This window comes from Eublepharis macularius, chromosome 8, assembly GCF_028583425.1.
Source record: "Eublepharis macularius isolate TG4126 chromosome 8, MPM_Emac_v1.0, whole genome shotgun sequence".
NCBI lineage: Eukaryota > Metazoa > Chordata > Lepidosauria > Squamata > Eublepharidae > Eublepharis > Eublepharis macularius.
Genome location: NC_072797.1, coordinates 67901912 through 67918353, shown reverse-complemented (window position 1 = coordinate 67918353; position 16442 = coordinate 67901912). Strand labels below are relative to the sequence as shown.

General features: G+C 42.1%; 1 protein-coding gene across 1 annotated transcript in view; it reads right to left on the bottom strand.

Moving 5' to 3' along the window:
* Positions 1-16133, bottom strand: part of CAMK4 (calcium/calmodulin dependent protein kinase IV) — a 184687-nt gene extending 168554 nt beyond the window's left edge. Inside the window, exon 1 of the mRNA XM_054986096.1 lies at positions 15961-16133. Within this exon, the coding sequence (XP_054842071.1) occupies positions 15961-16133 (173 nt within the window). The remainder of the gene's footprint in view (positions 1-15960) is intronic.
* Positions 16134-16442: the final 309 nt, after the last annotated feature.

Sequence of the window (16442 nt, the reverse complement as noted above, 5' to 3'; positions counted from 1 at the left end):
TTTCCTGTGTGGCTGGCAGGCTCCTGCCTGCTTGCACCCCCACCGCCTGATGGGTCAGCTGTGGAACTCTGTGTTCTGAGGTAAATGTCAGGTAAAGGAAACCGCAGACAGTTAAAGAAAGACAGCACAAGACTCCTGAATAGGGATTTTATATAAAAGTCAGCATGGCCACTGAGTTTTTAAATGTTCATGGGGAGATGGTGCACAACATTTCTAGGGGCCATTTCGATGTGAGCCTCTCACATGAACCTGCCAAAGTGCCCACCACACCACCCTTCCTTCAGTCCAACTCCACTTCACACCTCTCGCAGCCATCGCCTCTTACCACTGCCAAGAAGCCTCCTGGCAGATGTCGTACAAGATACACCAATGCTAAAAAGAGGAAGCAACTTAGAGATGCAGCAAAGAAATATGCACATCCTACTCCTGCAGTGCACCAAGCAGCAGTGACCAAGTACCAGCAAGATCACCCTGAGGTGCACAGAGCGGCAGAGTTTCTCTATGAGCAAAGCAATCCTGGAAGATGAGTAGAGAGGCGCTCACTTCCATTGAAGGTCAAGGCTCACTCAGGCATGGCAGATGATTCTTCACTACCTTCAAGCTATCTCTTAACCTCGTCCATGCAGTAACACCCCTGTTCAGCACCTCAAAACAAAGCAACATGGCCCAAGTGCTGTGGAACTGTAAGCTCATTGTTTGGGATGAGAGCACCATGGCGCACAAAGATGTCAGGGGCAACAAGAGAGTGATGGGGAGGAGTCACTGTGCAGCGAGCTGGAGACTTCTGGCAGACTCTGCCAGTAGTTCCAAGGGGAACTCAAGCTGATGAGGTTACCGTGTTGTCTAGGTGTCGTATCTGTGGCCCCTCATCAGGAAACTCTAAGAAAGACCATGAGGGTCCACTTGAGAGGTGAGGTGTCCACTGAGGAATTCTCTGAACACCTACTAAAAATAGGGGATGGAGAGTATCTCGAGTCCAAGGGAAAGGTGACCATCCCTGCAGGCCTGGGCACAGTAGTGACGACCCTAGCAAATCTAACAGCCATGATATACCCTGATATTGCCACTATCACAGAGAAGTCCATGAACTGGCTGTGCAAGTGTGCCATTCTGACCTCCAAGAACAACAAGGCTGCCATCATTAATAAAACACAACTTAACTCCCTCAAAGGGGCAGAAATGGAGCACAGATCTGAGGACTCAGTGGTGCAAATGGATGACGTGGTCCATTGCCCTGCGGAGTTCCTCAACACACTCAATCCTCCTGGCTTCCCAGCCCACAAGCTTCTTCTCAAAGTGGGGGCTCCAGTTATGCTGCTCCAGAACCTCAGCCCACCCAAACTGCAATGGCACCAGACTGCGAGTGAAAGCCCTCCACAGGAACGTTATTGAGGCCACATTGTTCACTGGCAGTGCTCAGGGGGAGTCGGTGTTCATACCATACATACCACTCATACCACCAGATAACCTCTTCAAGAGACTGCAGTTCCCCCTCAAGGTCTGCTTTGCTATGATGATCAACAAGTCCCAGGGGCAGACACTGAAGATGACAGGAACTAACTTGAGGGAGGACTGCTTCTTACATGGGCAGTTCTATTTATTTATTTATTTCTACATGGCCTGCTCCAGAGTGAGCTCACCCAGCAGCCTGGTGACCCTAGCACCTGAGGGGGAAACCACCAATGAGGTCTACAAAGAGGTCCTTCAGTAAAGAAAAAAGGTTGTACGTATTTTTCACTTTATTTATTGCACTTCAATCTTTTCCTTTTAAAAATCTCTTCAATAAATGTTACATTTCAAAATTCACTTCATCAGTTTTCGGCACCAACACGATTCGCTTTAACTGAACACCTTTGTGAAGCTCTGGTACTATGCAATTATACTACAAAACCAACTGAAAAAAAAACCCACAAACCAAAAAATGTTACATACTCATAAGTATTATAACTGGATTTAAAGTAGTTAAATACAATAGCGAAGCACAGGTAACAAGCTAGTCATATATAAAAAGGAAGCACCAACACAACTTTCCAACTGACTGTCCATAATTCCCAATAAAAAAGTCTCTGTCTTCAGTTGAACTGTAATCTTGCCTTGCAGTAATAAATGCATTTGTTTCCAAAAGGTCTTTGCTTTCTTACAAGATCACCACATGTGAAAAACCATCTTTCATGTTGAGCACATTTCCAGCATAAATCCGAGATACCATCATACATTCAAGCCAATTTGTCAGAAGTTATATACCATCGATACATCATCTTATAGAAATTCTCCTTCAGACTGGAACTTAATGTAAATTTTAATCCTTTTATCCACATTTTGCTGCATATGCAACTCTCGTAGCTGTTACCACATACTTTAAAAGGTCACCATGTGCTTTGATATTACTCAGTAAGACATTTAATAACATATTTTTCAGATTAAACTCAAAGCAAAACTTTAATATCTTTTGCATCTCTTCATGTATTTTATCCAATATCTTCTTGCCCTCAATATCTTCTTGCCTTCTTACATGTCCACCACATAACCTGTTTTGTTTTCCAGTTTCAATTGATCCTGGATTTTCATACTTTTGTTAACACTTTTGTCTTTTTGTTAACCTTAAAACCCACTACTATACTAAATTCTTTCAATTTGATCATCAACATTTTAATTCCCTTAAGAGGGTACTCCAAAGCCAATGCCAAATCATCAGCAAAAGCTCTTAATTTGTAAGTCTTCTTTTTAACCTTTATTCCTCAAATTCTTTCATGTTGTCTTATATCTCAATTCAAAACTTCCAGAACAAGTATAAACAGCAATGATGACAGTGGGCAACCTTGTCTTGTACCTCTTTGTACTCCACATGGTTTGGTCAACAGACTATTTGAGCTTATTGATACGTATAAATTGATTTTACCCAAATTATAAATTTTTCTACAAAATCCATATCCTCTAAGACTCTGAACTTAAAATTACAATTTAAATTGTCAAAGATCTTCTCTGCATCTAAAAAAAATCAAAGCTGCTTGTTTCTCATTATGTTTTTCCAGATATTCTAGAAAATCCAATACTGCTTTAACGTTATCTCTCAACTGCCTCCTAGGCAAAAATCAACTTTGGTCTTCATTAATAATGTCCTGTAGAACTGCTTCAAATTGTCCAACGAGAATCGTTGTAAACAACCTATAGTTATTATTTAGTAGTGATATTGGCCTATAGTTTGTAGTTAATATCTGATCTAGTGGCCAGGTTTGTAGATAATGCCAAATAATGCAGAATTGTGAAAAACAGAGTGGACTGTGAGAACTGCAGGTGTTTCTCTAAACTGGTTGACAATGGGTCACATGAAGTTCAATATAGGCAACGTGATGCATAATGAAACACAAAATTCTAACTTTACACAAAACAACCAATATTTTAATGTCACTGTATAGATTTACGGTGCAGCCTTATTTGCAATATTTAGTACAATTCTGGTCACTACAGAGAAAATGCAAAAGAGATCAACAAAGGTGATTAATGTGTCAGATACCTTTTCTATAAGGAAAGGCAAAAAGAGTCTGTGACTTTTCAGGTTAGAAAAAAGACAAATGGGGAGGGGGTCTTTATGAAGGTTTATAAAATTACAAATGGGGTGGAGATGGATAGAAAACCCTTTTTCTCCTTCTATATCATGAGTCAGCCTTATCCTATACTCAGTGAAGAGTCATCAGACAAAGAGCTGCCTGCAGTTCACCCCGCCCCCCAACTGACCCAGCTGCAGCTGACCTTGAATCTGATGAAGAGCAATTGCCAGCTAATCAACCAGCACAGCCATCAGCTGTAAGAGACCCAGCTGATGCAGCCAATAAGGCTGCAGAAGGCCACTCCTCCCCTCCCTCTTCACCGACACCCTTGCAGCACCAGCTCTGTCAGAGATGGGTAGAGCTTCAAGAATGCAGCAGGAGTGCCCGACTCATGAGTCAGCAGCAACTGGCAAATGGTCAGGATGAATGAGTAAGTTCAGGATATCTGCCTAGTAATTGACTGACAGTTTTGCTCATTAACACTTTACCATAAAAATGGCTGGAAGGAGCAGCAAGTTGTGGAAGCAACAAGTATATGGTTGTTCTGCTGGTTTTGTGAGTGTGCAAATGCTGACCATTGGGCTGGACCTGACTCTTGCTTCTCTGGGACTCTGGCTCTTGGACTGTACTTGATTCTTGGCTTCTCTGGAACTCTGACCCTTGGATTGGACCTGATTTGTGGCTTCTGTGGAATGCTGACCCTTGAACTGGACTGTTTATTCTTTGCTTCCTGGTTGTGACTGGCCTCTGCACTCTGTCCCCTGGCTGACTATGCCAGTATGTTCTACAAAAATACATGAAATTGGGGGCACCCCAAGCAATACATTCAGGACAGAGAAAAGGGGGGGGGGGACCTTCTATACTCAATTAGTAATTAAATTGTGGACTTCACTGTCAGTGGCTGTATTGATTGCCACTAACATGGATGACTTTAGAAAGGGATTAGACACTCATCAAGGATAGGTCTGTTATGAATAGGGGATGGATGTTCCCAGTGTCACAAGGGCAGATGGCAGCTGTTTGTATTTTTGTGTGACCTAAGGGGATTTGAACTTCCAACTGTAGAGAACCTTGGTGTATGTTACAGAGATCCTATTATATGTGCCACAGTGATACACAACATTCAGCATATTGTATTGCATCTTTGTCTTCCTCATTTTGTATGTGTGTGCATGTGTGCATGGACATTAGCACATGGGAAAGCAGAAAACTTCATGGAAATATGCTGGAGTCAGTGTGTGGATTAACATGAAGGCATCATCAGCATACCAGTCTACGACAAGTAGATTTCAACAGTTTCACCATGGACTCTTGTAGTGTTTCATAAAGTGGAATTGTTTTTGATTGTTGAAATCTAGTATGAGCTACCCCAATGTTAGCAGGACATTGGCACAGTGAGACCATATGACGGTCTAGAACTAGGTTAAATATTTTTATACAGTACATTTACATTCTTATTTGTGACTCCAGGGCTATTTTAATCTTTGTCACAATGGTTTGACTATCATCAGTGCTGGGCAAGAAAACGAATTATCTAAAGATACTGTCTGTTATTTCTTCTTTCCTAGCAGGTTCTCGTCACTTCTGCCAAAGTTCAGCACAAGCAAGAAATGAGACCCCTTTACAGAGTTCTCTGCACAAGCCAGAGAATGCACAAAGGGATAATTTGGGATCTTTCATTCCAGGCCAAGTGTAGGGGATGCTATTGTTTGTATTTGAAGATTTGGGCTGAATTGTAAATCCATTGTTTATCCACATGAAGACAACAATATAGGAACTACAGCTGGAATTACTGAAGAAAATTCAAACGTATTTTATACATGGTTCTAGAACCAAAGACACTTAAAAGATTGTTTTGGCTGGCAGACACTTAGAAAAATACCTGAGAGTATAAATTGTAACATAAAATTACATAAATGTAATTGGATAGCCATAATTTGAAAATGGCTTCTTTACATTAACCTGAAGAAAGTCTTTTTAGGCTTCATGGATTATTTTTAAAATGCAATGCAATAACTTTTCTGACTGTTGTGGTGCTAGGCAGAAAAAGTTTTTTCTTTTAAATTAAACAAAATTTTATTTATTTATTTATTTATTTATTTATTTATTTATTTATTGTCCACCTTTCTCACTGCTATTCAAGACACATTACCACAGTGTAAATCAATACAATCAACAGCCAATAAATGTCTGACAAACAAGCCTGTAATAAGATGCCATCAACAGCAACTTAACAGATATAAATACCATGGTTTTTTGGAAACACAAATTAAAACTCTAAAGTAAAAGAACTGCATCAGACCAAACAGTTCATTTGAGCCCATACTCCACTTCTCACATGGCCTGTGAGATGCCCCAGGAAAGCTCACAACCAGAGCATAATGGAGAGAGTGCAGGGATTCCTAGTGCTGGGCCACACTAGTATGCCATAAGAAGTCTTTAAAATTAAGCCACCACGTTGGATCTAGCCCCTAATGTAGCTCCTGAGCATGGATAATTTTGTATTTTGTACAAGAATCTGTCTGGAGAGTGCAGAAGAGGAGTTGCAACCTATATTACCTAGTCCAAAATGACTGCAGTATATCCTAATTAAGGCTGGTGAGGGGTCCAATAGGCTGAGTGCTCTCAGAGCAGGTTGGCTTATCCCATCTCTTACAATATATATTAAGTTAAATTCTAAAACACAATAATTCAGATCTATTTAAGCAACTTCTGGAAACTTTCCAGAAACCAGCACAGAACAGAGCTGTAGGCTGAAAGCATGTGCATTTTAAGCACTTTAATAATCACTAGAGAACCTTCTCTGTTTCAACTGATGTATATTACCACAGGGCAGACATTTTCAGTCCACCCGTCTAGCAAGTGGAGAAGTATCCAGCACTGGATTTACCTGTGATTCCATTTGCGGTCCACGGGGTGAGGGGTATGAGCACGCTTCAGCCATCATCATTCTTGGGGCCTGGACGCTCCCATTTGCCTCTGTGGGGCGGTGTGGGCAGCCCCAGATTCAAAATCACCAGCAGTCTTCCTTCTGCTCTGCCTGCCAGGAATATATCAGATCTGTCTGGACTCCCCACACTCTGCTCCTGAGCCAGCTTCCCACCCATCCCACCCTCATTTCTGAGAATTGCAGTTTGTTTGTAATGGTTCTTGGCTTTGGGAATTTCCTATTGGGCAGTTGCTTTTCAGGAACAGTAATGTGTTTGGGGTATTATTTTATACTTTGGTCTATTCTATCTCACACAATTTTGGGTAGGGGCGATTTTGGCATTGGGCACAGATCCTTTTGGGGGGAAATAGGGCCTGCAAGCCCAGTTTCCCCATACTTGGGGATCCTCTTAAGGGATCTTAGGGGTGCTGCACTGAAGGAACAAACCCAGTCAGGGGCTGTCAAGGCATGCACACTCTCAGGTGGTAGGGGGATCTACACAGAGATTTGCACCCACGTGGAATCCCAAGAGCCTGTCATCCTGTGGTTCCTCCCTTCAGCAAGCAGGCTGAAGGATTGAGGGGATCATTAACTAGCAGGTAGGTCAGCCAATGCTGGGATCCATGCCCTGTGCTACGTCAAAGCTCCATAAGCTGTAAACCAATAAAGTTGTAGCCTTTTTAATCCAAATAAGTCATCTCTGAGGCTTTGTGCCGCCCACCTTACCCACAAGACACCCCCTCACTTACTACTCTGAATGCTGGTTCATACTACCCATCTGACAGTGTCTGACTACTGACTAGCCTATATGTGTCACTTCCAGGTTGTCCAATCAATATTTTCCTAATCACCCTCTTCTCTAGTGAACGTGACAAGTTTTGGGGAAAGGGTTTATTAATGCCTTCTCAATTTTTTTCTATATTAAACTATTATGTTTAACAGTGTGGGTGTACATACAAGCTCTTTTGAAGAAAAAACAGAGCAGCAATGCAATACAGGATCAGAAAGGCCACAATACCGTAAAATGCGGGATACAAGAACAGAGGACCCACAGTGATATCAAAGGAAGCAAGCTATGATTCAACCCACTTCATTACCTTATTTCTCTCCCCAGATTTTCTCCTCCAAAATCTTCCTTCTCCAGATTACCAAAACCTTTTAGAATGCGATTGCAAAATCAAATAATTGCAAAACATATATGAATTTATTTTGGTCCACCCATCATTTAAAAAAAAAAGTTCTAAAGTGGCACGAGGGAAAGAATTCACACATTTCTCACACATGCATACACATTTTATGCAACACACTTTTTTTCAAAGAAAAACCTTACTAGAAATTAGAAATGGAAAAACCTAAATGTCGTGTACTGCTGGAGCTTGAGTCTGAATGAAAGCTCCTGAGGCCTACATGGTTATTCGCCTTGATTTGTTTGCCTGAGCCATCTGTTGCTTCTTTGTTTTCTGGAAAATTTTCTTACTGTGGAACACTTGGTTGCACCTGTTTCGTCTATGTGGCACCCTATTATCTGCGACATTAGGAACAAAGCACTCTGGAACTTTACCTGAACTTTCTGTATTATGCATGAATGCTGTTAAAGTGGGAGTAAATGCAAAAGGAAAAAAGTCTACTCCGGACAATAAACTTTTTACCTTTGCTTTAGGAGCCAACTCAAGTCTCAAGTGAAAAAACAGCCTATGATTTTATTAAGCTTTGTCTGGCATAGTGAAACTCCACTCTGCTATAACTGGTTTGACAGAGTGGAAAGGGAAACAAATCAGAGCTCTTGATGTATTTAGCATTACTAGAATGTATTCATTCTGGGTTGGTTCCAATGGCTGTTTTCTGCTGGTGTAAGATATTTCCATCAACAGAAGGCAGCCAATTTTCACCAATTCTCTCTTCCAGTGCAAAACTCCACTTTGCGCCCACACTGTTTCTGAGGGTCATCAGAAACAGAATTTCAGGGAGTTCAGCAGGAAGAAGGAAGTTCCATTCCATCAGCACAGCTCTACTGATGGTACCTTGGAGCAAATCCAATGTTTTTTTCGCAGTTTTACTGGCAGGAAATAACTTCATTGTAAAAGTATATGATAGATGTATGCTTAATACAGTTACCTATATTCCCAGAACAAAATTTTCTTTAAATATTAACATCTTATTGCAAACGTATAGGGCAATATTGTGAAACCATGTAAAACATTAAAAATATGACTTACAAACTCTGCCAACCTCGCTCATAAAACTTTAATCTTTCCTTGGATGAATAAAGCAAAGATTTGCCTTGCAAACCGAAATATATAGTGGAACAGTTTCTTAGTTTAATACAGGTAGACTACAGAAATGTTCCAGTTCACATTAGTTACGTATGTGGAATAAACGATACAAAATTCGATGACCAAGCTATCTACAGGGTGAAATGATAAAACCATAGTCATTTCCACACGGCTTACCTGCTTGCGTTATGTCCCGGCAGATCGCACAAGAAACACGGAAGATCGCGTTTTTTCGCGCGAAAAAACGCGATCTTCCACGTTTTTTGTGCGATCTGCCGGGACATAACGCAAGCAGGTAAGCCGTGTGGAAACGGCCCATTTCGTAAAGCTATTCTTTTCATTAACTTCAAGTGTTTTTTAAAGCTTTCACACTTGCATATTTTAACGTTTTTAAATACATAAAAACTTGCTTTTTCCTGTAAAATGTTACACTTTTGCCTAAATTTAGATGTCTTTTAGAAATGAGTAATAATATCATTTACAAATGTTGTTGTTAAGTTGCCAGCATAATAAATTAATACAAATTCAGATTTAATAAGATGAACAGCAGTAGCACTTTAACCAGGCATCAAACACTGTAGTTTGTTTTACTGTGATTTTAGATACACTAATTTCTTTTCAGATTCAGTCACTGTGAAATGCTACTCAAGAGTAGCACTAATAGAGTACTCTGTTGTCAGAATGATAACCTTTTTATTAGAATTCAATTCTGCACTTTAGGGCAGTCCCCCATGTTCTGCTTAATGCTGTTTTTAAAGACTTGATTTTCCCAAAAGACATGGCCCAAAATATTTCCTAGTTTCCAAATATGGATATGTAATTATTCTTACACAGAGCTAGCTCACACAATGAATGAACTGAAAATGCCAAATGTACAGTAGGAAGGTATGCTCATCTATTCAATGTAACATTTGATGTAAACTGCAGGATCTGCATGAATGGCCTGATTATTCCATATTAAAAAATTCATATCCAAAAATAAAAATCTTCATGGTTCAGGTCAAATTATACAATAATATATTAGTTTGATCTGTCCACATGTTATAGTGAATGCTCATACATCCTGCTTGTATATATGTGCACCTACTTGTAAGAAAGAGCTATCATGCACTCATTTTATAAATTAAGCAGGGGACTAGTACCTGGTTAAATGTGGGGTTTGTATAACACGTTCAGCTGTACATGTATTGACTGTAACATAAGAATTTCTCAATGCACTTACAAAGAACAATCAGGTATACACTGTAGACGGATTGTACATGTATTCACTGTAACTTGTGAACAGGGCTTTTATTTAATGGATGAAAACCACGGAAACGTATCAAAAACAAAAAGTCAACTTTCTTACAGATATATCCTTATTACTATTACCCTCCACATGCAAGGCACAAGGCTAAAATCTTAAGCAAAACCTTCAAATCTACCCCTAATTCTATTAACATACCAGGACAGAAGCAGTCTGAATTCTCATTCTCCCTCTATTACTAACAGCAATACTTTCCATGTGTGCTATGAGAAATTACCCCTCCTCAGTAAAACTTGAGTACAAATCATCTGGTTCTTCTTTTCAGCTGGGAAAAGATTCATTCAGCCATTCCTATGTACTGGACAAATGGTCTTTCTTCAAAGGCATACCTTAATTTTTCCTGTCCTCCTGTATAAACAAGGTATTCTTCCACATATCTGAGACTTACAAACTAGAAGGCTGCAACCAAATGTTTGGCTGCCCAATTCAAACAAATGTGAAATTGCCACAGTGGTCTGTGTCCTCTGCCTTTCCCGTCAAGTCACCTTCTCTCTTATTTTCCTTCCATTCAGGTTTCTATTCTTGGGGCCAAACTACACATTAGTGTTTTTAAAGAATTGGGTCTGGGTTCCCCACACAGCTATCAGGAATGGCTTCTAAAAAAGAAGAGCCCAAATGGGCTCATAACACTGCTCTGAGGGGGAAGAACTCCTGCCTTTTCCCAAGTCATTTCCCCATGCAGAAACAGTACTGTGGGGGGAGTTATTTCTCCATTTTTGGTGCTTCATGTGTACAGAATACCTCATCCCAGAAGCATTTTGAGACCATTTGGACTCTCCAATTCCCAACAGCTGCTGTGTAGCTGCAGAGAACATGAACCCAACTCTTTAAAAGCACTAACTCTGGCTTGGCCCTCCATCCCTTACCTTGTCTGCCGCTCTTCTGCAGCAACGTTGCCTCTGGTTACACTGTCCATTGGCTTTCCTATCACCTTGCACTTTTCCCTGATCCAGCTGTGTTCTCAGCAGCCTGTGTGAGGCTGTAATCCCAGCTGAACAGGCAATTTTCCCCTTTCCTCTTCCATTAGAAAAGGCTAACTGTATTGGAGGAAAATACCTTACTGACCCCCAAAGTGGTGATCTGTGTTACGCTGAGCACATAAGAAAGGGCCATGGGAGCTAAGCACTGGTTCATTCACAAACATTCTGACAGCCTATTCTACACATCTGAAAGTTTGTGAACATCCTTAATAATTAAACCCAATTCAGCACCAGAAATTCATCGCCACAAACCCAATATAATACCAGTCAGTTTTATAGCTGTAAGCAGTTATCCAGCTCAGATTTCACTACACAGACTCTGCCTCAATTATATATCTATCCTTCTCATGTCCAGATTCATTTGGTTGACCTCTAATAATTTTGTAGACATCTCAGAGGGTTTTTTTTATCACCTTACACTACAGGTCATTAACTTTAGAAGCATGCCAGTCAAACACTGGACACAGAGAGCCGGAATTCCCCTATTTTCTGTTTAATATGTTTAAATCTATTTGACTGTAGACACAGCCTGTCAAATACCTCTCCCAGGGTCACCTGCCTAGCCTCTCCCCTACAGCTCCTATAGGTCCTTCAATCTCCTGATTCACCTCCCCATTGGCTTTTGCCTTCCTTGCCATCACCCACACTAGCAGCTGTTTATTACCCTCTCACTTCAGTATTTGCAGGTCTAATATTCTTTCGAAGTCTGGGTAAAGGGAGAGAGCACACCTGCACAGCCACTCTAGTGCTATCCTCACTTGCAGTAGAAGCAGCAAGAAGTCAGTAAGGAAAGTGTCAGAAAAGAGGGTAGGAAAGCAACACAACTCACCAAGGGGACATTTTCCCATGACTGACTGGAGTTCTTGGTCATTTAATTTCCCTGTGCTTTGAAGTATCAGATATTAATGATACGTTGTCATCAAGATTATTAGCTGAAATTTCCAGATACATATTACTAAACATATTTCCTCTTGCACTGCAACATGTTGTTTCTTTTCCGTTCACAGTCTTCCATGACACTCACATTCTGCTTCTTTTGTCCCTTAGGAAACACACTTTACAGAGTGGAAACTGTCCACTCAACCTATCCATGTTTTCAAACTAGAGTACTACAAAGTTTACATGACAATACTTACAAAGCTGAGTGAGAAGCACTCATAGCCCCACCTTCACCTAACTAATAATAGTAATAACATTCAATTTATATACCGCCTTTCAGGATGACTTAACACCTACTCAGAGTGGTTTACAAAGTATGTTATTATTATCCCCACAACAAAACACCCTGTGAGGTGGGTGGGGCTGAGAGAGCTCCAGAGAGCTGTGGCTGACCCAAGGTCACCCAGCTGGCTTCAAGTGGAGGAGTGGGGAATCAAACCCAGTTCTCCAGATTAGAGTCCCGCGCTCTTAACCACTACACCAACTAGAATGCTGGTTCCTTTACTGCAACCCCCAGATGGCTCTTTCATGGTTGCTCGGCAATTAAATAAGGCCTGATTTAAATATGAGTATTAGTTAGGTAAAAGAGCTAATCTGTGTGGTTTGTAGGGGATCAGGGTCTCATTGCAACCTCTGCCACAATATCTATGTATACTTAATTAGAATGCAATCTTGTTGTAGACATAAGATTTTAATTATATGCCTTGGCCTGGCATACCTACAGGACCGCCTCCCTCCCTATGTTCCTCCACGGCAGCTTCGCTCATCTGAACAGGGTCTCCTGCAGGTGCCACCCTGCCCATGGGCGAAATCAACAGTAGCCCATACACAGGCTTTTTCTGTGGTGGCCCCTACCCTGTGGAACAGCTTGTCTGAGGAAGAGAGCCCCCACTCTCCTAGCTTTCTGCAAATGATGCAAAACCAAATTATTCAAAAAGGCTTTTGTATTGTAGGGAGGGGCTCTCAGATGCTTTGCTAATGAGTTAAGGACCATAGACTTCTCCACTATGTTGCCTTAGGTACTACCTGTTGTCTTAAATATGTGCTCCTATGAGCGACTTGTGCTTCATGTGATCTAATGTTAGCCCTAGAATTCCTTATGTTCTGCTTCAGCATTTCTTCGACTCTATATTGGATTCTTACTACTGCTATGTCTTTGTAAAATTGTGCTTATTTACCCTATGGTATTGTTTATGGAAATGTCCTTGAAATTGACTGTACAGTCCGGACTATAAATAACAAATAATAAACAAACACTTGTATTCTAATGAACTTCATATAACATTTAATACATGGTATAACCATTAATGTAGTTTGTTAGCAAAGTTGTGAAAAGCACAGGTGTTTCTTTTATTTTTTTGACAATTAACTGAAAGTAGTTGGAAAAGGTAGTTTAATAATTCTTTAATTACTAGGATCATCTATCTTTTTAACATCTTCTAAAGATGTGTACAGTCTTATCCGTGCCAGTGCAGAAATAGCATCATAAATTGGTTTAGCAAAAGATCACATGATTGAAAATATGAAGAATCAGCTAAATCTAAGATCAATCATATTTGATATTTTTGTCACATGTAAAAGATCTTACAGCTGTCTTAACAGAGAGCAAATATCATCTGCTATAAAAGGATGTCACTAAGATAGGAAATTAGGATTTTGATTAAGGAAATCTCATGCAGAAGATTTAGGTGAGAAATGTATTTGTGTTTCTATTGAGATTTCAGTGCATTTCATAGTACACTAAGATGATCTGATTTTAAATATTCATAGCTTTAATTGAAAAATGCTAAGAGATTTACTTTCTATTGCATGCATATTTTCATCAACTATTGAACTTATTTTATTATGACTTTATATTTTAGTATCTTGCTGAAGTAAAAGGATTAGAGTTTATATAAATAAAGAATAGAGATTTAAATTCTAAAGATTGTCTCTGTGTGTCTTGATAGGGAAGAGCTAAGCAAGAAAAACCCATTTACAAATTATTTGTACTGACAAGCAGTTTCTCCAAAGAGAGAATCTGTTTTCCGACCTTATCTAAAGCTAAAAGCTTACCCAGAATTTGAGATCTAAATCTTCAAATAAGCTAGACCATTACAACCTGATCCTCTCCTCATGGGCTATGGATCTCTAGCGTGCAAACTAAGCTCACACAGTTGCTTTGTGTGGTTGCAGCACAGGTTGTTTGGTAGTCAGTGTGATGTAGCAGTTAAAGCATCAGACTAGAATCTAGGACTCCAAAGTCTCGCTGGGTGACCTTGGGCCAGTCACTCAGCCTAAACTACCTCACAGAGGTATGACAAAGATGAAATGAAAGAGATGAAATGAAGAAAAGGGTTGTATGCCACTTTGAGTCCCCATTGGGGAGAAAAGTGGATTATAAATAAAGTAAATAAAGAGAGCAGTTTAAACAAGAGCCTGAGCCCATGTAAAGTTGCACAGGGATGCAACTTGTGCCTCACCAGCTTCACATTTAAATCATGCTAGCCCTTGCTCCTTATGGAATACACCTTTGATTAAAAAGGGATGGTGTGATGACATACGTCCCAAACTGTTTTTCTTAATAACTACAATGATTTAAACTACCAACTTAAATTGATTACTGTTCACTACAAAATTCCCTATAACACTCAGTTTTCTACATCTGCACCATCTCCTGCTTAGGTTGCATATTAACCTAAAAAACATTAGAAACACAGGATTCCCAAAACTGCTCTGTCAAGCAGTAAGTATGCAACAGCTGTTACTGCTGAATAATTATCTTCAGTAACAATGCTCTTGAGATGGTATTTGCAAAACATTTCTTTACATTACAGAAGAGAGGAGTCTGCAGACCTAGCCTCTTCCAAGATAATTAGTGCTAGGCTTTTTGTTTCTTTGAACCAGGCCATCGGTTTACTATTCTTGCTTTCAACACTTTTAAAATGATTCATTTCCCTTTTGTAGCAGTAACTGGCAGAACCAATACAGCAAACCAGTATTTAAATTCAGTTTTCAGTGTCTTTTGCCTTGCAGAACAAGAAGTTTAATACACCTGAAATAATAATCTTGATTATCCTTGCCCTTGTAGGGAGAACCATGCAGATCTTCATTTCCTATTAGAGCACTACAGATGGTGAATCTTTCAATACTGCCTCCTACACAGGCAAAGAAAGGGGCAACAGCAACCGGGGAGGAGTAGTTCCACTGTTTACAGTTCCTTCCATCAATAGTGTGGGAAGGCATAGGAAACCGGAGAGCCTCTAGCAGCAGTGTGAACGGGGTTTTTGAGGCTCCTGCCCAGCACACTCACCCAAGTTTGAGGGCGAAATGACCCGCGTTCTCCCGCCCCAGCTCAGGTACAAAGAAAAGGCACCAGATGCTGAGGCTGCCTCTCGCCACAACTGCAGCCCCATCTCCAATTGGCTGCCTCTTCTAGAACATCCCCCTGCCTGACCCTGTCCGGAACCGAGCATCCTTTCCCTGGCAACTGACCTCCCGCTGTCTGCGCCCCCCCCCCGGCCAGATTCTTGCCCCTCTTGCTCTACCGAGGTATTCCCCTTCCCCGTTCTGCTCCCAGGCTTGCCCTACTTTAGAACGCTCGCCTCCCTGCTCTGTCTAGGAACGCCTCGCCCGCCTGCCAACGAGCTCTCCGCCTCGTCCGCTGCCCTCTGCTCCTTCACCGGACCAAACAGGGCTCTGCTCCCTCCGATCTGCCTCCTGCACCGGCCTGTCTCACGACAGCCAGCCTGCACCTTGCTCTGCCTTCCTTGGCTCGCCCAAGACCGACCCTACCCGCGACGCTCTGTCCAGGAATGCCTGGGCGAGGAACACGCGCCGCGCCTGGGCAGACCAAGGCTGGTCGCCCTCCACCCCCTGGCACCCCGGATCAGTGCCCATCCCAGCTTCTGGCTTTCTCCGCCGCCGGTACTGTTCTCATTGACTCCCGCCCCGCCCCTCTCTTCGCCCTGCAGCCTTCCGGCACGCCAGCCTCTCGCCTTCTTACCGTCCCAGCTCCGACTCCAGCTCATAGTAATCGGCCAAGATGTCTCGGTTGGAGCCATCGATCCAATAGTCCGGGACAGCGGTGGCGGGGCCAGCAGGAGGAGCACCCGGAGCCCGGCCCGAAGCAGCGGACGACGAAGACGACGAGGAAGAGGGCATGGTGACTTTCAGCATGCTGCGGTTGAAGACACTGGTGTCGGGCTGAGGAGACAAGAGAGCGCACAAGGGGCTAGCGGCTGGCCCTGCGCTGCAGCTCCGAGTGGGGCTCTGGGCGGCTGCCTAAGCAGCCGGAGCTGCCGGGCAAACTTCTAGGCTGGTGTAGCGGCGGCCGTCAGGCGGAGCCGCTCGGATCGACTGGAAGCAAAAGGCGCAGGAGGAGGTGGCAGCGGTGGCAGGAGGAGCACGCGCGCCCTCGGCTCACGCGCGCGTGCACACCGGAGAGTGGGGGGCGTTGCCCAGGGGGCAGAGGAGACCCCGCCGCAG